Genomic DNA, 23,659 nt, shown 5'->3' with positions numbered 1-23,659 from the left:
TTCAGCTGAATGAAGTTTTTTCACCTACAGTCTGACCTCTTCAGTATCTGGCCATTTGGAGACATAAGTCTTAACTGGTGCTTTCAATCTGCAAGAAAGATACTGTTGCTTGGCCAAGGTCCCTCGCAAGCTCACTCTTATCTAAGACTGTTTTTTATTCACAGAACAAGACGGGTGAACAATATGAGTAACTAATCATATAATCATATAATGAAATGGACAATATGGTTAAATGAAATGTTTTGATTAATCTGTGCTTAAATTACTGAAGTTGAAATGAATATTATATTACATTGAAAAATTAACAAGGATGCAATGAAATATATGACCCTTATATTTAATCAGCGCACTGACTGGACAAGACACACACACCATATCTCAATGACGCAAGTTAGAATCAACGCCACTGCTCATATTTTCTTATCCACAAAATCAGCATCTTTATATCTGAGGGAGGTGTGTATCTGAGTTTGTTGGCAAAACCCCTTTACAGGGCAAGTTCTGATTTATCAGTAAACCAAAATATGGCCGTTATTTAAACAACTGAATTCCTCAGGAAGTGATGCTGAGCCTAACTCTGACTGGCCATCGGAGGGAAACTCTGCTCCCATCGCATCTTTGACAAGCTGTCAAAACCTGTTGCATGCTAAAGCTGATACTGCAAACGGTTCCTTCAGAACAAAGCTGAACCAGCTTAGACTCCTTAACCCCCAAATTCCACTACCTTCGCTCCGCTCCGCTCCGACACGAACGCCGGAGCAAAATCGGTCCCGTAATAGTCAATCAGAGCAATTCCACTACTGCGGCCGTGCTCCAGCAGTGCGGCGCAGTGCGCCGCCCTCTGTTCCGGCGTTCGTCAAAAATAGAATCGATCCTATTTTTGCCGGATGCCGGAGCACCTCCGCATTATATGGACAGAAATCACAACCGCCCAACAGGAAAAGGAGCAAGCACAACTTCCGTTTTTCACAATAAATTGATAAACAAAAGGCGTTTTTTGTTTCATATGCACAGGTTTAACAACTTTTAACAACTATCAATGGCGGTTGAACTTTAAATGCACAAAAATAAGCCATAAATACAGTTTCTACTATCAAAGTAGTCACACTTTGTTGATCCAAACACTGCTGATCTCTCAACACAAATGATGGGCAGATTAAGCAGTTCATTTCGATGCTTCTCCCACACAACGGGTGTTTGGATCTAACTTCCGCGTTTATTGCTCGGACTGTATCGCAAGATCTCGAAAATCCCGCGCATGCTTGTTTGCCCACCTCAGGTCTCCGCACCGGAGCGGAGCCGTTGTAGAGCGGGTACCAGTAAAAATTGAGTTCGGAAGCGAGCGGCTGCGGAAGGCGGGGGCGGACCGGAGCGGAGGTAGTGGAATTTGGGGGTAAGAGTCCTCCATAGATGCAAATAACTACCTGTCATGACCTGGAGACATCTCAAGACTGGTCTAGTTGCACTGCAGTTTCTTCTACGGACTTCGGTACCTTTGGGGGTCCACGGACTTCAATACATTCTGGATCTACCACGGAGGTCTTCGAAGGGTACGTAGACTCAATAGATTGCGTCTGATGTGGTTTTATAAACCATCAACATGTAGTTTATAGCAGACCAAATTCACTCCCACTCAGAACTCAGTTTCTCCAGATACAAATGTTTTGATAACATTCACATCATCACACCTCACATTCCATCCACTTAGATTCATTCATTGCATAAAGTGTTTCCTAGTCGTCATGTTTTTAATTGTTTAGAAAATAAATTTCTTACTTTTTATAAACTTGACTCTGAACTGATACAACGTGTCTTACAATCCCCGAATAAACAAAGAATTCTAAATTTTCTGGTTAAACATTCAAAGACCAATCAGACTGGATTTCCATATTTATATAGAAATTCATATCTTATTGGTCAAATGTAGTGTAGTATCTTGTGCTTTAAAAGCACCCAGAATACAGACGTATGCTATTCCTACAATATCTTTAATATTTTTCTAGATATTCAGCTTTTTCTGCAACCTTTTTCCTTTTGAAATGAATGGGATTGCTCACTGTTCCTCAAAATCTTCCCAACTATTTGACCTAAAACTCTGTAGAGTTAACTTTAACCTAGCGACTTTTTTCAACATATAAACAATCACAAGCCTTTCAGCTATTATCGTGCAACTCAGCTTCTTGATGTCGTTTACGGTTTTCCTTAAATTACAGGTTAAATTTGAGGTACAAGTTGTGATTTTCAGAAAAATTCACAAAAATTATAATGGGAAGAGAGAGGAGCGATGGCCCTCCCTCTCTCCATTCCAGGCCTTGTCATAACAGAACCATAGGTCCTATCAAATGAGATTTACGCAGGCTTGAAGCTGAGAGATATCCCCACGGTTTGAACTATAACTCATGAATGTACTCCAAAAATTGTGGTGTAGCGTTCTTTTTGTTGAGCATGTTCAATTTGTAAAAAATGGTTCTCCCTATTATAAGGTCATGTGACCTTGAATCAAGCTGAAAATTTCTTAACAGACACAAAACTTCAAACAAAATTCTGCCACGACCACATCTTTTACTCTAGAAGTACACTCATGAATTTCCCAAAAACAGTAGGTTTCTTTGTCAGTTTTGAATTGATGCGTTTATTTTAGCTAAAGGTCTTAACCCGGTCTCACACTGGAAGCATCAGCGGTGCGAAACAGCTTTATAAGCTCATTATAAACAAGCTTTGTTTTCATTCCTCAAACTCTTAGTTAAAATAAAATAAAAAAAGAGCAAAAACGCAACATGCTGAATCAATGAAGACAGAAAAGTGCTAATTACATAATTTAATAAGAGCAGAATGACACAAACAGCATCAACAATTACTTTCATCCATGAATGAATGTTTCATCTTTCATTCCAATACCAAGGATCAAAAGCACAACATTCATTTACAGGTGCTGGCCAGTAAATTAGAATATCATCAAAAGGTTGAAAATATTTCAGTAATTCCATTCAAAACGTGAAACTTGTACATTATATTCATGCAATGCACACAGACCAATGTATTTCCGATGTTTATTACGTTTAATTTTGATATTTATAGGTGACAACCAATGAAAACATCAAATCTGGTATCTCAGAAAATTAGAATATTCTAAAGGCCAATGAAAAAATGTTTGTTTCTCTAATGTTGGCCAACTGAAAAGAATGAACATGAAAAGAATGTGCATGTATAGCACTCAATACTTAGTCGGGGCTCCTTTTGCCTCAATAACTGCAGTAATGCGGCGTGGCATGGACTCGATCAGTCTGTGGCACTGCTCAGGTGTTATGAGAGCCCAGGTTGCTCTGATAGTCGTCTTCAGCTCCTCTGCATTGTTGGGTCTAGCGTATTGCATCCTCCGCTTCACAATACCCCATAGATTTTCTATGGGGTTAAGGTCAGGCGAGTTTGCTGGCCAATCAAGGACAGGGATACCATGGTCCTTGAACCAGGTGCTGGTGGTTTTGGCACTGTGTGCAGGTGCCAAGTCCTGTTGAAAGGTGAAGTCTGCATCCCCATAAAGTTGGTCAGCAGCAGGAAGCATGAAGTGCTCTAAAACTTCCTGGTAGACGGCTGCATTGACCCTGGACCTCAGGAAACAGAGTGGGCCAACACCGGCAGATGACATGGCACCCCACACCATCACTGACGGTGGAAACTTTACACTGGACCTCATGCAACGTGGATTCTGTGCTTCTCCGCTCTTCCTCCAGACTCTGGGTCCTTGATTTCCAAAGGAAATGCAGAACTTGCTTTCATCAGAAAACATAACTTTGGACCACTCAGCATCAGTCCAGTCCTTTTTGTCCTTGGCCCAGGCGAGACGCTTCTTGCGCTGTTTCATGTTCAAGAGTGGCTTGACACACGGAATGCGACACCTGAATCCCATGTCTTTCATGAGTCTCCTCGTGGTGGTTCTTGAAGCGCTGACTCCAGCTGCAGTCCACTCTTTGTGGATCTCCCCCACATTTTTGAATGGGTTTGTCGTCACAATTCTCTGCAGGGTGCGGTTATCCCTAGAGCTTGTACACTTTTTTCTACCACATTTTTTCCGTCCCTTCGCCTGTCTGTTAATGTGCTTGGACACAGAGCTCTGCGAACAGCCAGCTTCTTTAGCAATCACCTTTTGTGTCTTGCCCTCCTTGTGCAAGGTGTCAATGATTGTCTTTTGGACAGCTGTTAAGTCAGAAGTCTTCCCCATGATTGTGGTGCCTTCAAAACAAGACTGAGGGACCTTTTAAAGGCCTTTGCAGGTGTTTTGAGTAAATCAGCTGATTAGAGTGGCAGCAGGTGTCTTCTATATTCAGCCTTTTCAGAATATTCTAATTTTTTGAGATACCAAATTTGGAGTTTTCATTAGTTGTCACTTATGAATATCAAATTTAAATGTAATGAACATTGGAAATACATTGGTCTGTGTGCATTGCATGAATATAATGTACAAGTTTCACGTTTTGAATGGAATTACTGAAATATTTTCAACCTTTTGATGATATTCTAATTTACTGGCCAGCACCTGTATAAACGTAGAGACTTTTCCACGTGTGTGTGTGTGTGTGTGTGTACTTTATTGCACTTAGTAAAATCACAATTTCCTACCAATACATTCTGAGAGCAGACAGCTGGATTACACACTGATAAGCGAGCTTGTTTTGCAGATTTGCCATTGTATCTCTAAGGATCATTCCATCATTGGAAATGTTCTGATGTTTTATGGTGTTTGATGGTAATTCTTAAAGATTATTTGATGATTATCAAAGAGACTTTATAAACCTCATGATAAAAGTGTTTTGCGTTTTGTAAAAAAAAAAAAAACATTACATGAATAGAATTTCCCCCAAAATTATTCTAACAGATCACAATATTTTTTCTTTTGATTTGTGTTGTACAAAACATACAGCTGGCCCCTAATGGGAGTAAACAGAAACACTGTTAACACCGTTACTTCTGAATGGAAGACATATGTAATAAGAATGAAGAAGTGAGAACAGAAGTAGAGAAAATGTGGATATAGCTGCTGCTGACATGGTTACGGTTTCTGTAGACAACAGCGATGATTCTGATGAGCTTTGATGAAACCATCTGCAGGAAATTGGAGGTCTAATACATCAGATTTCAGTTTCCTTTTAGAATAAGGATTTAGAAGAAATTATTACAATAGAGGAATCAAGGCTGTTTTGGTTAGGGATGCAACAATACCACTTTTTTCCAAACCGATACGATACCGATACTTGGATGTGAGTACTCGCCAATACCGACTACTGATACCGATACTTCTACCACACCAAAAAATGCAATGAATTGGAAGACAGGTTTAATTTTCTTCTCTGCTTTCAACAGGAAAAGACTGGAAGGTAGATAGAAAGTAAAATATGTTAATATAAATGATCACAAAACTAAAATATTAGGTGAACAGAAATGACAAGTTACAGTGAAGTCGCTTTCAAGCAACTACTTTGGTATCAGTTACTGGTATCTGTTAACTTTCACCGATACCGATATCGGTGCATCCCTAATTTTGGTCCCTACTAATTTAAGATAAATAATAATCACGGATTATATTAGTTCTGTTATTCTTTCTGTTTTGATGATAATGATAGTGTTTCTATGTTGCACCATGATTTGTAGTTCTAGAATGCCTTTGATAAGGCAGACTTTATTGGACTGCATGTTGCTCCTCTGTTGCTTTTTGTTTGTTCAAAACGACCAAAATTCGAGCACGTTTTTAATGTTATTGACTGAATCTATACTTGCATGCATGTGAAATGGGAAATCAGAGTACACAATGCTTAAGGAGGCGACTGTCCTTTAGTGGTCGGAGGGATAGGTGGCACCAGTGCGCCCCAGGGTAGCTGTGTCTGCATTGTAGCTCATCCCCACCAGTGTGTGAATGTGTGTGTGAATGGATGAATGACTGATTGTGTTGTGAAGTGCCTCGTGGGGGTTGTAGAACCCTAAGAAGGTGCTATACAAATACAGACCATTTACCATTTTGTTCAACAGCCCCAACGTGCTTCCTCTTAAAATAAAACCTTTTTTGTACTGTTACAGCAAACACATGACGTGTGCCGAGGAAAATGAAATAGCCAACACTACTGTTATTAATACGGTTATAAATACAAGTAGTTCGCTTTTTATGTTAGCAGCTAACTCGCAAATTAGCCAAAAGATGCGACTCGTCATTGGCCACAGTGTGTTTCCTTTTAGGACGCTTGAGAATCACTGTGGCAGGCTTTACTTTGCAGATTCTGCACATGCTTCTCTTTATAGGGTATTGATAGGATATAAAATGCTCAACCTTTTGAACTCCACTGCCGGCTTCCCATGATTGTTTGGGCTTTTCGGGTGACGTCACAGCTGAGTTGTTGATCTAGAGAGCCACTAATGGCAGTAAACGGTTACTATCCTGTGTGGACTCTCATGTGACTATTTAAATTTGCCTTTTGGCTAAATCTTTGTCCGCAAAGCTCACACGTAAAAGGTTTCTGTCCTGTGTGGACATTCATGTGATTGTTTAAACTTGTTTTTTGGCTAAATCTTTGTCCACAGAGTTTACAAACAAAAGGTTTCTGTCCTGTGTGGACACTCGTGTGTCTGTTTAAAGTTGTCTTGCTGCTAAATCTTTTTTCACAGAGCTCACAGGCAAAAGGTTTCTGTCCTGTGTGGACTCTTGTGTGACTATTTAAATTCGTTTTTTGGCTAAATCTTTTGCCGCAGAGCTCACAGGCAAAAGGCTTCTGTCCTGTGTGAACACTCATGTGTCTGTTTATATTTGTCTTTCGGCTAAAACTTTGCCCACAGTGCTCACAAACAAAAGGCTTCTGTCCTGTGTGGACGCCCATGTGTCTGTTTAAATGTGATTTTGTATTAAATCTTTTTCCACAGTCATCACAACTAAATGATTTTGGTTCTTTCTGAACTTTTCTGCAAGAGTCTACATGTTGCTTCACTCGAACACATTTTTTAATAACCCAACAGCCAGAAGACCTTGGTCCTGAATGACTCGTCACTCTCACGTGTTCCTGGAGAGACCACTTACACAGAAACCTTTTACCACACTCAGGGCAGCAAAAGGATTTGTTGACAGTCTTAACATCTGACTCAGAAGACCAGTTTTCATTCCAGCCATCGTCTCCGTCTGCAGTATCAGACACAGTATCTCTCAGCTCAAAGTCCAGATTCACATCTTCATCTGCACTTTCAGTTGCTGAAGAATCAGACGTCTGTTCATCAGGGTTCAGATCTGGGCTCCTGTTAGTTTCTGCTCCTCCACCTGTTTCTGCTGTCCTCTGGTCAGCCGAGCTGTTTGTTGGAACATCTCTGTCTTCTATTTGCTGCTGATGAAGCTGTGAGACCAGAGGTTTCTCTTCATCATCCTCACTCTTTATAGAAACAGCAGTAACAGGAAACCCGACAGCTTCAGTCTCCTCCTTCAAGCAGAGGTGCTCTCCCTCCAGACGGGTCCAGAGTTCCTCCTCTTCCTCCTTTATGTGGAGGTGCTCTGGGTCCTGCTGGTCCACACCAGCACTCTGTTCTTCAGAAGCTTCTCCTTTAACCAGCACCACCAGTTGAACACCTGTAAGAAACCGAAACGTGTGATGCTTACCGACTGCTGTACCTTTATATTGACACATATAACAACTGTATTGTTGGTTTAAGATGGCGGGATCAGAACTGACTCAGACATGTTTTCAAAATCAGTCTAATGCAGAATCTATGAGGAGAAACAAGTCTCAAAAAGTCTCAACCGTTCTGTACATATGTAAATAGAGCTGTGTGTGTGTGTGTGTGTGTGTGTGTGTGTGTGTGTGTAGATAAATCTATGCCTGTGTAACTCTTGATTTGTAACTTGTGTTTAAATTTTTTTGTGTATCTTAAGCTCCTACATATCCAAATCATTGAATACACAATCAAATCACCTGGTACACAGACAAAAACACATTACAGACAGATCAGTTTACAAGTACAAAAAGTATTTTGAGGGTCTTTTCTCACCTGACAGAATGCTAGGTGAAAGCTGGGAAATCTGCATTTTCTTAGGAGTTAGTCTAAACTTGTGTTCAAGGGGGAAATGTGCTTTTCTGTGGAAAAATAGAATATCTCAGCATCCTATAGTTATAAAAGAGCAGCCTACATTTACTTTTAAATATTCAAAAATAGTTTATTTAGACATATATGTGTCTAAGAGCCATACAAACTTAGTCAAATGGTTATAAGAAATGACCACTAGATGGCAGAGTGGTGCTACAACTGAGAAAAGCAGGAATTCAAACCTGGAGAAGGGACAAAATGATAATAGAGAGGCATCCTGGTGAATTTACCTTTAAAGTAAGTAAGAGTTAAACCTGCACAATTTGCTGTCATCTATATTGAGACAGCAAGATGTTTTATAGGTCTGGCAGGTTTATTTATGCATTTCGCTGTTAAAACAAAAAGAAAAAAATCTAATTTGATGTTGTTGTTTGATATCATGTATGACGTTGCTCCTCTCCACTGCCAGGATTAAAAGCATGAAAAACACACCGTTGCACTTCTGGAATGATCCAGGGGTGAATAAGCCGTTGGGTCACACGTACGCTTCAGTTATATAAAATTGCATCACTGCAGTACTTTTATTTTGAAAATTGCCAGGGATTTTACACTAAAACCGTGTGTGATTTCCTGTCTAGCCCTAAGGTAACTGTGGAAATTGACGTGTCTCATAAGCGGCTCGTGGCAAATATAGAACATGATCCCATCTTTAGCAGTGCAGTGCGCCACTTCTGGGTTGCGTCTCAAAATTGTTGCAATTTGGCCGGTTTGAAACACTCCATAGACTATAATTGATTCTATGTGAATCAGCGACGTTCCGCTGCCATTCCGTGTCAATGATGCTTTCAGGGGTTAGTGGACTAATCGGCAAAAAAACTAGTGATTAGTCAACTATGAAAATAATCGTTTGTGGCAGCACTAGATTCTGTGGATGACTGGTAGACCTTTATAAAAATGGGTTTACTGACCTTAAAGTCCCTTAGTTTCCTGAGAAGGTGGAGTGCTGGAGTGCTTTAAAGCAAATTGAATCGGAGTGTGTTTGGAAGGACAGATGGGTGTCTATCTGTGTCCCCAAACATTTAAAACTTTCCACATGTTATCCTGAGAGGCGCTATGTAAAAGATTGTTCTCTTTCTGTTTTTCAACCTGCTCTCCCTGAATAAATGAAGGTTTAAAGAGCTGAGATGTAGCTGCTGCTCTGTCTCTGCCCACACTGCATGGTGGCGCAGTGGTTAGCACTGTTGCCTCGCAGCACAAAGGTCGCAGGTTCGAAATTCGGCTGCGGCCTTTCTGCGTGGAGTTGCGTGTTCTCCCCATGCATGCATGGGTTTCTTCCGGGTACTCTGGTTTCCCCCACAGATCACAACATGCCCTATAGGTTATAAATTGTAAGTTGCTTTGGATAAAAGAAGTCAGATAAATAAACACACACACACACACACAGCCTGGAGTGCAGAATACGGAATGCAGAATATCAGCAGGGGGACAGATTGAGACAGAATGCCATGCATCTGTGACAGTGTGTGTCCTGTCACTGTGACCCGATTGATGATGCGCCCTGGCTACTTTTACAAGGGAGATCTCCGTTTAGGTGACTGGTTAGCGCGCGTGACTTTTACCTGGGAGTCTGGGGATCGAATCCCGATTGGATCATTTTTTTTATATCCGCCACAGATCTCTCTGAAGAACTCAGCATTGACGGCTTCAGCAACGCTGTGCCACTCCGTAGATTTTCTCTTATTTGTTTTGCAAAAGCACTTCCTTTCATTTCTGTACCTCACCCACAGGTACCCCAACTTCTGCTTCCGTGAAACTGCTTTTCCTTGATCTGCCTTGATCTACAGTCGCCATGTCATTGGCGGAGCGCTGCAACAGCCAGCTTATGTATATGCATGAGATCCACAAGGCACTTTGCATTGACTATTTATGGCAGTAAGTGGGCGTGGTGAGGGCGGGATGTGACTAAAATGCAGCTGAGAAACATTCTCGTTAGTCTCCGATTTATGAAGCGGAGATTGCGTGCAGCTGTGCGTACTCCATGTTTGATAGATCACAAACCTGCTTGGCGTAAGTAAATTTCTTTTGCTGAGCTTAAGTACGGCTTTAGAAAGGATTCTACGCAATGTTTGATAAATGAGCCCCCAGGTCATCCACCACCAGCTATGGTAATTAGCTTGTATTTGTAGAAGGCCTTCTTAAGCCTAGTTCATGCTTCCCCATCTGCGTCAGTACGGAGACATTCAATGCCATTATTCGTAGTTACGAGGGCCCTCCAACAGGCTTGCAAGGACGGACGGCGTCAAGAGCACTTTTCTAAACATCCATCAAATGAGACTGAGAGCTCAAGCTTGTGATTGGCCAGGATGCAGCTTCCTTTAAATTTGTCAGCAGCACCCGTACATGAATGTGTGGTTATGAAGCGTCCATAAATTTTGCGACTGTTCAGAAAAGTCAGACTCACATTCTGTACACCTCATTTGGACCCGTTTGCAAAATGGTAAGGATCTAGCTTTCCACACAGCATGTGTGGCAATAAATGACACACAACTCTCTCCATACATTTGCACAGCACTGATGTTAAGGGCCACAGCATGAAGGTCAATCTGTTTCAAAATGCACAAACTTGTAGATCTGTTGTGTGTTTGTACAACATGATTTGTGCTTTAAAATTGCCTGTGCGCTTCATACCATAGACCTGAAGTCTTCTGTTTCTTTAGCACATGCTGCTTTGGGAACAGGGATTATTGAGGACTCCTTCCACAGACTGAGAACACAACCAAAGTCCAGAAGAAGTGGAAAATCTGATGATGACTGCATCCAACTGTGCAGCAAAGCCTTTAAGCACCCTGAGCCAGTCCAAGCTGCAGGCTTTATGTGGGGTTACTTTTGTAAGATGGGGTCACCCACTGTTCATCAACAATAAGGTCGTAGTTGTTGTCCAACTATTCAAGTGCTTTGTATTTAACCTACTGAAGATGTTGAGTTTTACTGTGAAAGAAACTGTTTGTGCTGCTTGTTGGAACTGGTTTATCAGAACGACCCGTCATGATATTTAAGCTGTGCCAAGCCTCCGCCGCATCCCAGATATTTGTTTCTTTAAAATAAATAAAGTTTTGAATGGGTTACAACAAATAAATAAATGCATTAAAAGTGCAGTATGGACCAAGGCCCCACAATGTGGCTCAAAAATTGGTCCCAACCCGGAAGTACCAATAATTGCAGTTCCTTCCTCATCCACTAGGGGCTGGTGTCAGAAGCGAGCAAATCCTCATTGACTCCCATGTTAAAAATACCAATTTCACAGCAGAAATAAACATGTTTACAGCCTGGTACCAAAACATGTTTTTGGTTTAAATGATCTAGTTTACACTCATGACAACTCTGAGGGGGGTGAATTTTTTTCTCACTCTTCTGTTTAAGTGTATTAAAAGCCTAAAATTCTGTATAATTAATGAGCATCACCCACGTGACCACAGAGCTAGCTCCGTGGAAAGGCCTCAGTAGATCCTCGGTCTGGCTTGGAAACTGTTCCGGGATTTTGAGTCTCTGTGCTTGTGTATTCTTTTTTGGATATTTTTTGTGCAATTGTTGGACAAAATGACTTGCTGTGGCATTAATTGCACTAATAGAGCGTCCAAGGAGTCTCCACTTCATTTTTTTCGGTAAGTAAAATTATATTTATGTATTTTAGGTCACTGCCGAGCTGAGCTTAGATTTTAACATGTACTGTTTAACCATGAAATTTAAATGTAATAGGGTACAACCCAGTGCATTTAACATAATGCTGCAGTTGGGTTTAAATATAACATGTTGGTGGAGCTGGGTTCCGACTATCGGCTTGTGGAGCTCTCGGAAGACCGATGTTTTCCACCCTTATCCCCTCCCCGCAGCTTGGCGCATCTCTGTCTGATCGCGGCTTCTGTCTGCTGTGCGGCTGCCGGCTTGTGGAGGTCTCGGAGACCTATGTGTTCCACCCGGTTCTACCCAGCGGTCAGCCCGGCGTATCTCTGACTCAGAAGCTCTGGTGTTGTGCACAGTTAACTCCGGTTGTAGCTAGGTTGCTACCTCCGTTAGCTTAGCTCCCACCTCCGTGTTAGCTTTGGGTTAGCTTCAGGTTAGCTTGTAGCTAGTTAGACCGGGGGTGTCGTCAATTGATCCCAGCCTTACAGCCCCACCCTCAGCTCCTCCTCTCTTCCCATTTATGGAACTGTTGGGCTTGATGGAACATGTGACACGGTCAAAATAGCGGTGGTAGCAACCTCCCATTTTAGCACAAAAACGGAGTAGGGTCTAGCTGCGGACATTGCCCCGGCCAAACACGCCCCTATGTACAAAACACGCACGCATGTACGAAGACGAGAACTCGCATGCGTGTTGCAAGAGATGGAAATGACGGTTCCAGTAAAGACAGATTTATATTTTTACAACTTACGAAGAGCATTATTGGCAGTGGGGGAAGACGTCATGGACGCAAATTTGTTTTATATAATTTTTAATGGGCTACATGCAAGCCTTTTGGCCAAAATAAACGTAACAATAGGCTATTTATTTGACCGTTTATGACTTCTCATCTTATAAGCAGCAAACTCACGACGGCAATGTGGTAGCCCGGAGGTATTCTACAAACACAAGAACAGTGCTAATGCCTATATGTATTGTTTTCACATTGTTTATGTCAGCCTTTAGGTGTAAATGTCATTTTTACTAATTGCTTTTTATCTTTGTCTCATTAGTGAGAGGCAGCTGATGTCCTATGCCATGGAACTGCTCATATACTCAGAGAAATTCAGAAAAGCTCTGGACTCATCTCATTGTGTGGACATTTTTATTTATTTATTGGAAGGTTTTTGTAAGGCCAATAAAAGCTGTTGCTGGATGTTTCATTTGTCTGAACTTTTTTTCTAAAGCCAAACTTTTCTGCTTTTGTGTTTACAGTATTTTCTTTACAGATTAGTCAATATCAGGTCAATATGAGTTTACTAGTCTTGTGAGTTGCATACTTAATGCAAAATATTTTAGTAATTTCTAAATCAATACATTTTGTGTCAAAGGGCTAGCAATTATTCCTGTTAACAGAATATATGAAATGCATATATACACATGTAAATATGCCCAAAAACTACACATCAGCAGCTTTTCACTGTAAAGAAGCAATAAAAAACCATAAATAGTAACATAGATATTAACTACTCACTCGTATGACCTTAGACCCACTGTTAGTGCCTGTAATAACAAATGGTTGAAAGTTAAATGTTGCTGTAGGAGGCGTGCTCCCAAAAGTGGAGGCTAGTGGGCTTAAGGGGTTAATTAAAACGATTTCCACTAATTACTTTATCTGATATTTAATTTTATTGCATTTAAAATAAACACTTGCACATACATTACTCACCTGATAACTTCAGTAAGCATAGGTATGTTGTGCCTACCGGCAACTGATTATTTGTTGGTGGTATCTGTGTTTTATAATCTCACTGGGGATGGCCAAAAAAATCCATACATTCATATTTAAACCTGGAGTTCTGTCTGTTTAATTACATTATTACTATTTCCTTATTTTCTTTCAATTGTGTTGTTCGCTGGGAGGGCCGCCGTTATTGAGCTCGGGGGTGGCTCAGCTCAAGGGGGGGGTGCCGGGGGCGTGTTTGGCCCGGGCTATGTCCGCAGCTATTATTGGAAAAACTTGTTATTGGAGCATATGGAAACCCATTGTCCATACATGTATATCGATGGTATGGACTTAAGGAATGTGCTAACTGTGTCGAAGAGATGGAGTTGATTTTTGGTTCCAGGAGCCGATGAACTAAAGTCTGTCTGCACACACACACACACACACACACACACACACACACACACACACACACACACACACACACACACACACACACACACACACACACACACACACACACACACACACACACACACACACACCACACACACACACCTGTATCCATGCTGTCCAGATCCAGATGGTGAAGTAAACACGATGAATCAGTCCCAGCTGATGGATGATCCTGAAGTGGGAGCAGGTTTTCTTTAGCCGTGTTTAGCTAACAGCTGCAATAGAAACAAAGCAGGAGAGCTGATTAAGATGCTGCTTCAGAACAACTCATGAGATTAAAGACCCAACGCTTTGGTTCTGATCAGCTGAGGACAGATCCAGTCTGGAAAAGAGGACCTTTGGTCACCAGAGTTCACGGAGTAGAGCTAACCGCTTTTTCCTCCAGAGTCACATTCAGATTCGGGGCTTTTCCGTCGGAGAGTGTGAGCAGGATGGATCAGAGAGCGAGCAGCGATCCTGCATCATGACCAACTCAGATGAGCGAGTCTGATAGAGGGAACCTCTTCAATCTGATGAAAGCAGCTAAACGAGCGCGTTTCTCAGAGAGGCCAAAGGAACAGCAGCAGACCCAGAGGGCAGGAAGTCTAGAGAAAAGCTTTTCTGACCCATCACCTGCTTTTGGAGCTCCGATTGTCACGAAGAACACAGAATATCTTCTCTGGTTCTGGAAAGAACTCGCACCAAGAATAAAGTGTTCACCGCCTTGTGAGAAGATTTCTGCAGCAGCAGTTAGTCGCTTTAGCTGATCAACTCTCCCAGAGACTGAAGACATTTTTACTGCAGAGCCTCAAATATTCTCCTCACACACCAGAACAACAACAAGCTAACTCTGTAACGGCGTTTTCCTTCTTCTTCTTGTTTGTTTTTTGGCAACTGGCATAAAGGAGCAATATCGCCACCTACTGGCGTGGAGTGAGAAACAGAATGAAACAAGTGTACCTTCCTGCTGCTAAAACAAGGTTAAACATCCTCCTAGTCCACTTCAGCTCCAGTTCAGCAGCCTCATCAGAACATGGGACTTCATTTATAACGCTGGCTTTCCCACAAAACGATGTCTGAAAACGGTGTCAGTGATTTCCACGCAAACCTTGTGATTTATAAAGAAAATTTTGATGAAAAAATGTTTGCAGAGTTGTCATGAGTGTAAACTAGATCATTTAAACCAATACATGTTTTGGTACCAGGCTGTAAACATGTTTATTTCTGCTGTGAATTTGGTATTTTTTAACATGGGAGTCAATGAGGATTTGCTCGCTTCTGACACCAGCCCCTAGTGGATGAGGGTGGAACTGCAATTTATTTCACTTCCGCATTGGACTCAATTTCTGTCCCGCATTGCGGGGTCTTGGCTTTAACAAACACAACGTGGAAACATTATTATTATTATTTTTTTTTGATGATGTGTTAAGGAGACGCGGTTTAACTCCAAATGACATTTGGACCGTTGGTGAAACCGGCTTGACTACTGTGCACCCCCTGGCAGAGTGATTGTAAAACATGTCGCTACAGCAGGTTGGAGCAATGACATCAGCAAAAAAGGGTCACTGGTCTCCTTGCATGTGCGGTCAATGCTATTGGCAACGCAATACCGCCAATGTTAGGCTCTTAAGTGAAGAATAAAATATGCGCCAATGTTAGGCTCTTAAGTGAAGAATAAAATATGCGCCAATGTTATGCTCTTAAGTGAAGAATAAAATATGCGTTGACTGTCAAGCTATTGTGAGAATCCTTTTTTTATGTTGTTACTTCTCACCCCAGGGTTTGATACAACTGACCCAGACTATGGGGTGAGTTGGAACATTTTACTCCTTGTGTTTCAGACAAAGCCACATGATTTCTGTTTGTTCCGCAGAAACAACAGCTACACCATTTAATAACTGACACATGTAGCTGTTTGTGTCACATTTTAAATTTTCAAACTTAAAGGAGTTCCAAGCTACAGATAGAAATGACAAAAATGTTACAACCATCCCCGGTCTCCCCTATTTTTCTTTTTATTATATTTTGCCAAAACACTCTGTAGAGACCAGTAGCAGGGCAGTTTGAGCTTTCACAGAAAGGATATCTAGGTACCATAAAACACATGTTTAAATTATAACTGTGTCGGTAGGGCTGGGTACCAGTAGATATTTATTGATACTACTACTTTAAAGATGACGATACCTTAACAGTACTTTTGTTGAAATTTATATTTTTTATTTAAAAGAGGATAACAAACTACTTAAAGGTGTTGTCTTATTGTTTATATTTTTATTATATTTATTATACTTTATTACATTTTTTTCTCAGCACAAACAGCAAAGCTACAGTGCAAACAATAAAGGCACAAAATGTAAATATATGTAAAAGAACAGCCTTCATTAAAAGTTTTCTGCATGTCTCTTTCACCTCTGTCTCCGTGTCTGGTCAGATTTAAAAAGCATCCAAAAACAATAACAATAAAATTTTAAGTATCAGGCGTGACATTAAAGCAGAAGCTTTGATGCTCCACCTGAGAGTAAACCTGTAAGGCTTGTCACCAGCATTCAGACATCAACTCTGTTTGCTTCACAGGACACGGGAAAAAATAAATAAACTACTAGCAGTAATAGCCCTGCTGAACTGCATTTATAATGCTGGTAAACAGCAGGTAAGTTGGTTTAAGTCCTGTTTCTGCTTTTATCAGCCTCCATCCTCAGATTCCTCCAGTGTGTTGGAAGGTGATGGACTCTGGTTTACGTTTTGCACTCAAAGACTTTCCATGTTTCAGCTCTCAAGATGATGCCCTGCACGACGAGGTGTCGTCGTCTTCCTCCGCTTATCCGGGTCCGGGTCGCGGGGGCAGCATCCCAACTAGGGAGCTCCAGGCCGTCCTCTCCCCGGCCTTGTCCACCAGCTCCTCCGGCAGGACCCCAAGGCGTTCCCGGACCAGATTGGAGATGTAACCTCTCCAACGTGTCCTGGGTCGACCCGGGGGCCTTCTGCCGGCAGGACATGCCCGAAACACCTCCCCGGGGAGGCGTCCAGGAGGCATCCTGACCAGATGCCCAAACCACCTCAACTGGCTCCTTTCGATCCGGAGGAGCAGCGGTTCTACTCCGAGTCCCTCCCGAATGTCCGAGCTCCTCACCCTATCTCTAAGGCTGAGCCCGGCCACCCTACGGAGGAAACTCATTTCGGCCGCTTGTATCCGCGATCTCGTTCTTTCGGTCATTACCCAAAGCTCATGACCATAGGTGAGGATTGGGACGTAGATCGACCGGTAAATCGAGAGCCTGGCTTTCTGGCTCAGCTCCCTCTTCCCCACGACAGATCGGCTCAGCGTCCGCATCACTGCAGACGCCGAACCAATCCGCCTGTCGATCTCCCGATCCCTCCTACCCTCACTCGTGAACAAGATCCCGAGATACTTAAACTCCTCCACTTGAGGTAGGACCTCTCCCCCGACCCGGAGGTGGCAAGCCACCCTTTTCCGGTCGAGAACCATGGTCTCAGATTTGGAGGTGCTGATCCTCATCCCAGCCGCTTCACATTCGGCCGCGAACCTACCCAGCAAGAGCTGAAGGTCAGAGCTGGATGAAGCTAGGAGGACCACATCATCCGCAAAAAGCAGAGACGAGATTCTCCTGCCACCAAACTCGACACACTCCACACCACGGCTGCGTCTAGAAATTCTGTCCATAAAAGTGATGAACAGAACCGCTGACAAAGGGCAGCCCTGGCGGAGTCCAACCCTCACTGGGAACAGGTCCGACTTACTACCGGCTATGCGGACCAAACTCACGCTCCTCTGGTAAAGGGACTGAATGGCCCTTAACAGAAAGCCACCCACCCCATACTCCTGGAGCGTCCCCCACAGGGTGCCCCTGGGGACACGGTCATAAGCCTTCTCCAAATCCACAAAACACATGTGGATTGGTTGGGCAAACTCCCATGCCCCCTCCATCACCCTTGCAAGGGTATAGAGCTGGTCCACAGTTCCACGGCCAGGACGAAAACCACATTGCTCCTCCTCTATCTGAGATTCAACTATCGATTGGACCCTCCTCTCCAGTACCTTGGAGTAGACCTTTCCAGGGAGGCTGAGGAGTGTGATCCCCCTATAGTTGGAACACACCCTCAGGTCACCCTTCTTAAAGATGGGGACCACCACCCCGGTCTGCCACTCCCTAGGAACTGCCCCCGATGACCACGCAATGTTGTAGAGACGTGTCAACCATGACAGCCCTACAACATCCATAGCCTTGAGATACCCAGGACGAACCTCATCCGCCCCCGGGGCTCCGCCGCTGTGTAGTTGTTTGACTACCTCAGCGACTTCTGCCCCCGAGATCGGACAGTCCATCCCCAGGCCTCCCAGCTCTGGTTCCTCCTCGGAATGCGCATTGGTGGGATTGAGGAGCTCCTCAAAGTATTCCTTCCACCGTCCGACTATAGCCTCAGTTGACGTCAGCAGCTCCCCATCCCCACTGTAAACAGTGTGAGCGAGTTGCTGCCTTCCTCTCCTGAGGCGCCGGACAGTTTGCCAGAACCTCTTTGGAGCCGATCGATAGTCTTTCTCCATGGCCTCACCAAACTCCTCCCACGCCCGAGATTTTGCCTCGGCAACTGCCACTGCTGCACCCCGCTTGGCTATCCGGTACCTGTCTGCTGCCTCCGGAGACCCACAGACCAGCCACGCCCTGTAGGCCTCCTTCTTCAGCCTGACGGCTCCCCGAACCTCTGGTGTCCACCAGCGGGTACGGGGGTTGCCACCACGACTGGCACCGGCCACCTTACGACCACAGCTAGCAACAGCCGCCTCGACAATCGCAGAGTGGAACAAGGCCCACTCGGACTCAATGTCCCCCACTGCTCTCGGGACGTGGTCAAAGCTCTGCCGGGGGTGGGAGTTGAAGACCGTCTTGACAGGTTCTTCTGCCAGGCGTTCCCAGCAGACCCTCACTATGCGTTTGGGTCTGCCAGGTCTTCGCGGCATGTTCCCTTGCCATCTGATCCAACTCACCACCAGGTGGTGATCAGTTGACAGCTCCGCCCCTCTCTTCACTCGGGTGTCCAAAACATACGGCCGCAGGTCAGATGATACAACTACAAAATCTATCATCGACCTGTGACCTTGGCTGCCCTGGTACCAAGTGTACCGGTGGGCATCCTTATGTTCGAACATGGTGTTCGTTATGGCCAAACTGCGGCTTGCACAGAAGTCCAATAACAAAACACCGCTCGAGTTCAGATTAGGTGGGCCGTTCCTCCCAATCACACCCCTCCAGGTCAAGCTGTCATTGCCCACGTGAGCATTGAAGTCCCCCAGCAGGACAATGGAGTCCCCTGATGGAGCACTTTCTAGCACTCGTCCCAGGGACTCCAAAAAGGGTGGGTACTCTGAACTGATATTTGGCCCATAAGCACAAACAACAGTCAGGACCAGTTCCCCGACCCGAAGGCGCAAGGAAGCTACCCTCTTGTCCCCCGGGGTAAACCCCAACACACAGGCAGAGAGTCTCGGGGCTAACAAAAAGCAAACCCCAGCCCTCCGCCTCTCACCCGGAGCAACTCCAGCAAAGTAGAGTGTCCAACCCCTCTCCAGGTCTCGGGTTCCAGAGCCAATGCAATGTGTCGAGGTGAGTCCGACTATATCTAGCCGGTACCGCTCAACCTCTGCCACAAGCTCCGGCTCCTTCCCCGCCAGCGAGGTGACGTTCCATGTCCCAAAAACTAGTTTTCTTGTCCGGGGATTGGACCGCTCCTCCTTGAACCGTCACCTTATCGTGGTGGAGGAGTTTGAGTGCCCTAATGATCCTAGGAGCTATGTTGTCTGGGGCACTTAGTGCCCCTGGTAGGGTCTCCCATGACAAATTGGTCTTAGGTGAAGGGTGAGACAAAGAACGGTTCGAAGGATCTTTCATGGCGGTTAAAACGAAGAGTCGGAGTACCCGGCCCGGAGGGTTACCGGGGTCCCACCCTGGAGCCAGGCCTGGGGTTGGGGCCCGTGAGCGAGCGCCTGGTGGCCGGGCTTTCGCCCATGGGGCCCGGCCGGGCCCAGCCCGAACCGGATACATGGGCTCGTCCAACTGTGGACCCACCACCCGCAGGAGGAACATGAAGGGTCCGGTGCAATGCGAATCGGGTGGCAGACCAAGGCGGGAGCCTTGGCGGTCCAATCCCCGGACAAGAAAACTAGTTGTTTTTTTTTTGCACGACGAGGTGCTTTGTTAAATTGCTGCTATTCCTGATTTTTGCGCCACAAATCTTCTTGCTGGCGTTGCATTTAGCCGCTGCGTACTTTAGCTAAATGCAGTTTCATCCACGAACTGCAGAGAAACGTTGTTGAAAAAAGACGTGTCTCCTCCACTTATAACGTAACTCGAGGTGTGACCTGCGGTGGTACAATGGGACATCTTACTTTTTTCTGTTGGTACCTACCGAACAGAGGTGTGGACTCGAGTCAGACTCAGGTCATTATTTTAATGACTTATAACGTGACTTGATAAAATCTAAAAAGACTTAGGACTTGACTCCGACTTGAACACCAATGACTTGCGACTTGAATCGACTTGCAGCTGTTGACTTGATGATGACTTGGGCATATTTGATATTTTAGCACAAAAGTGGCACGACATGGACAAAAATCGTGAATAATTCTTCGGTTTGGGTTTGATTTACTGCTGAATGCAGCAGCACTTTGTTTATAATCAGTTTCAGTTTCTGCTTGTTTGATCAAATAAATGAAGCTTTAAGAAACTTTATTTCTGGAATTTATTTATCATCATTGTCATTAAATAGAAGTTGGACAGATCAAATCAAACTTCATTTATAAAGCACTTAATCCTACAATGCATTTAACTCAAAGTGCTTAACAAATTAAAAAGGCCCCGCCCACCTTCCCTCCCATCCCCAGAATTTTAAAAAGTCTGAGAATAAAAACCCTTCACAACACTCATCCTTCGGCTCATAACACAGACACACACACACACACACACACACACACACACACACACACACACACACACACACACACACACACACACACACACACACACACACACACACACACACACACACACACACACGTTTGCCGTTCTGTATCTCTGCTGTAGCGCGGGAGCTGAATACGTCACGTGTTCAAAGTATTTAGACCCGAGGCAGCGCTGCGTTCTCAATCATTGGTTCCACCCCTCTTTATTTATGTTACGTTATTTAATAAAAATTATTGTGGTTCACAAATTAAACTTTAGAGGAAAACAGTACGGAGAATTTACACACAGCACAAATTTAAAGACCCAGTGGGAACCCCGAGAAAGAACCCAGGAACTTGTTGATGCAAGGCAACAGCGCTAACCACTACGCAGCCCAAGAAGAACCTCCACCTGATTCTAAACGGAGCGCCGATGTCAGCAGCAGGAAGCTGCTGCAGGTGAATCATTGATGAGTTTCCAGTCAGAGAAAGGTGCAGCAGCTGGACTTTGACCCTTGAGCCACACTGTAAGACTGGTTTCAGACCAACGGCAGCTTGCAGACACAGACGACTGATAACGGAGAGGAAGAGCAGGATCTTCTCTTCTTCTCCACAGACCTGCTTCAGACAGCATAGTGAAGACGCTGGTGGAAGAAGGTGAGTAAGCCCTACTTTGGTTCTTCCCAGTTTCCAAGTAGAGAGATGGAGTCTCCTGATGAGACCTGAGTCAGACCACATGAGCCTGTAGAGCAACGATCTGTGAGTGAGTGTTGGTGAGGAGCTGCAGCTTGTTCCGGCATCAGCTGAATCCCACTCTACACTTCACATCACACCTGCTGCTGGTTTCTCCTCCTCCTTTCGACTCTGACTGTTCAGAAACTGTTAACTCCTGTTTTTTCACAAACAGAAGCGTTCGTTTTACTCATGTTTAATGTGGTCATGTATCTTCTTTAACTTTACACCAAAAGAACACCATAGAAATAATGAAAAGCATAAATCATGTACAAATAATTAACTATTGCTTTAAGTTTGCTTAAAATATAAAATCTATCAAGTAAAGAATAACCATACCACTTTGACCTGCTAGTAGACAAACCAGTAGACTAAATAACCAGTTCAATTATTTATTTGAGAGTGTCATGGTCTGCGTCTGCCCCCTCCTTTTTGTGTCTCCTGATGTTTCTCCATCCTCTCTAGTTTCCCTTCTGTGTCTCATAGCGCCCTCATGTGTCCTTTGTCTGCATCTCTATATTGTGTCTTCTGTTTGTAGGGCTTTTTATCTTTCCCTCAGGTCCGGTGTTCATTTAGTTATCCTCTGTCCCTCTAGTTGCAGCTCCAGCCTCTTGTTCCCCAGCCCAGTATATGTGTGTGTGTGAGTTATTTATGTCTGTTTGTGTGTGTGTGTGTGTGTGTGTGTGTGTGTGTGTGTGTGTGTGTGTGTGTGTGTGTGTGTGTGTGTGTGTTAGTCCTTCCCGCAGCCTTTTAGTTTGGATTTGTAGTTTTAGGTTTATCTGTCCTCCTTTGGTTCTGTTTCCCCATTTAGGTAATTGTTGTCACCTGCCTTCCCTCCAGCCCTCACTCCACTCACCTGCTTCCTGTTCCCTTAATTACTCCTCCCTGTTATTTAAGGCCTGTCTTGTCTTTGTCTTGTGTCGGTCCATTGTGGTAATTCTGTCAGTCTGCTCGTGTTGTCTCTAGTGTTTTGATCTCCTGCTCAGCTCTTTGGATTTATTGTTTTTTTGGCTCCAGCCCTTTTGGATATATTTTTGTTTCATTCATCCTAATAAAAGGATTTTACTTTTTTATCACCTCCTGCCTCGTGTCATCTTGGGTTCCTGCATTTTGGGTCCCACCAACACCGAATCGTGACAGAATGGACCGACCACACCAGGACCCAGCAGAACCTCCAGGTACACAAGAGGTTAGCTTTTATCTAAATATTTACTACAGTTTTATTTCTCGTTTTACATGATTATATTTTATTACTTGCTTTGTTCTATATGATTATATTTTAGCACAGTTTTATTATTTAAATTATTATTTTACTGTCTATGATTTTATTTATTACTTATTTTCTAATTGTTGTCATTTATATTAGCTCTTTTATTACATTTTTACTCATTTTAATCCAGTGTTTCCTCTGTGGGGGCCCTCTGCCCCGGGAGCGGTGGTCGACTGTAGCTTCCTGGGCGCTCTATAGGTGGGGGTCTATGCTCCCCCTCCACTGAGCGCCCTGACTTAGTGTGGAAGACCTGATGCTGCCGGGGCAGACGGCTCCTCTGATGGCGTTTCCTTGCGTTACCTTACTTGGCTCATCTGGACTCAGCCTAATATAATTTTTACTCGTGTGTGTCTGTGAGTCTGTGTTTGTGTGCGTGTGATTGCATATGTTTGTTAATGTTTTTAACCTGTTATGGGAATCTGGGGTCATTTTGTAAAGCACTTTGAATAACACTTTGTTTGAAAAGCGCTTTAGAAATAAAATTTGATTGATTGATTGATTTGAAGAGGAGATGTACCATCAATATGGTTATCCGGACACTTGTTTGAACTTCATTCAGGACTGTAACCGTTGTTTGGACTTGGAATCTTCTGAGCTTAACAAGGTCTCGTTTATGGTGCTTTGTTTGGGAGGTAAAGTCATGTGGTGGGTTGCTGACCATTTCGATGTAGAAGAGCTAACGGCTGTGTCGTTTTGGGACTTTGCTGCGTTGCTCCTCTACACTTTTGGCTGTGACCCTCCTCCACCAGTCGCTCCTGCCACCTCCTCCTCCATATCTCTTCCTTCTGCTCCTAAACTCCTGTCCATTCCTGCCCCGGTTCAAACCATCAGA

At 43.9% G+C, this 23,659-nt stretch overlaps 2 protein-coding genes across 11 annotated transcripts in view; one reads left to right on the top strand and one right to left on the bottom strand.

Annotated features, from left to right (window-relative positions):
• Window positions 1-4,791: 4,791 nt before the first annotated feature.
• On the bottom strand, window positions 4,792-14,900 carry LOC107396895 (zinc finger protein OZF). Of its 4 annotated transcripts, none has more exons than XM_070544252.1 (4): window positions 14,262-14,900; window positions 13,994-14,106; window positions 8,014-8,099; window positions 4,792-7,594 (listed from the first exon to the last, which is right to left on the bottom strand). In XM_070544252.1, the coding sequence occupies exons 3-4, from the start codon at window positions 8,048-8,050 to the stop codon at window positions 6,420-6,422; spliced, it is 1,212 nt and encodes a 403-aa protein (XP_070400353.1). In that variant the 5' UTR covers window positions 8,051-8,099; window positions 13,994-14,106; window positions 14,262-14,900; the 3' UTR covers window positions 4,792-6,419. The 4 variants fall into 4 exon arrangements, with proteins under 4 accessions (XP_070400353.1, XP_054591134.2, XP_054591136.2 ...); XM_054735159.2 differs by having other exon boundaries at window positions 14,504-14,900; XM_054735161.2 differs by lacking the exon at window positions 8,014-8,099 and having other exon boundaries at window positions 14,504-14,900.
• Window positions 14,901-21,326: 6,426 nt separating this feature from the next.
• The window catches only part of LOC107396890 (NLR family CARD domain-containing protein 3), a 44,742-nt gene continuing 42,409 nt past the window's right edge, over window positions 21,327-23,659 (top strand). For 2 of the 7 annotated variants that reach the window (XM_070544232.1, XM_070544226.1), the window contains exons 1-2: window positions 21,327-21,482; window positions 22,698-22,746. The gene's annotated coding sequence lies outside the window, so the exon portion shown is untranslated. Of the gene's footprint in view, window positions 21,484-22,671; window positions 22,747-23,659 lie in introns of all 7 variants that reach the window. The other 5 variants (XM_070544228.1, XM_070544227.1, XM_070544229.1 and 2 more) reach the window with 5 other exon arrangements.

This window comes from Nothobranchius furzeri, chromosome 14 (genome assembly GCF_043380555.1).
Source record: "Nothobranchius furzeri strain GRZ-AD chromosome 14, NfurGRZ-RIMD1, whole genome shotgun sequence".
NCBI classification, from domain to species: domain Eukaryota; kingdom Metazoa; phylum Chordata; class Actinopteri; order Cyprinodontiformes; family Nothobranchiidae; genus Nothobranchius; species Nothobranchius furzeri.
The sequence above is the reverse complement of the archived record's forward strand: the minus strand, read 5'-3'. Positions and strand labels throughout refer to the sequence as shown.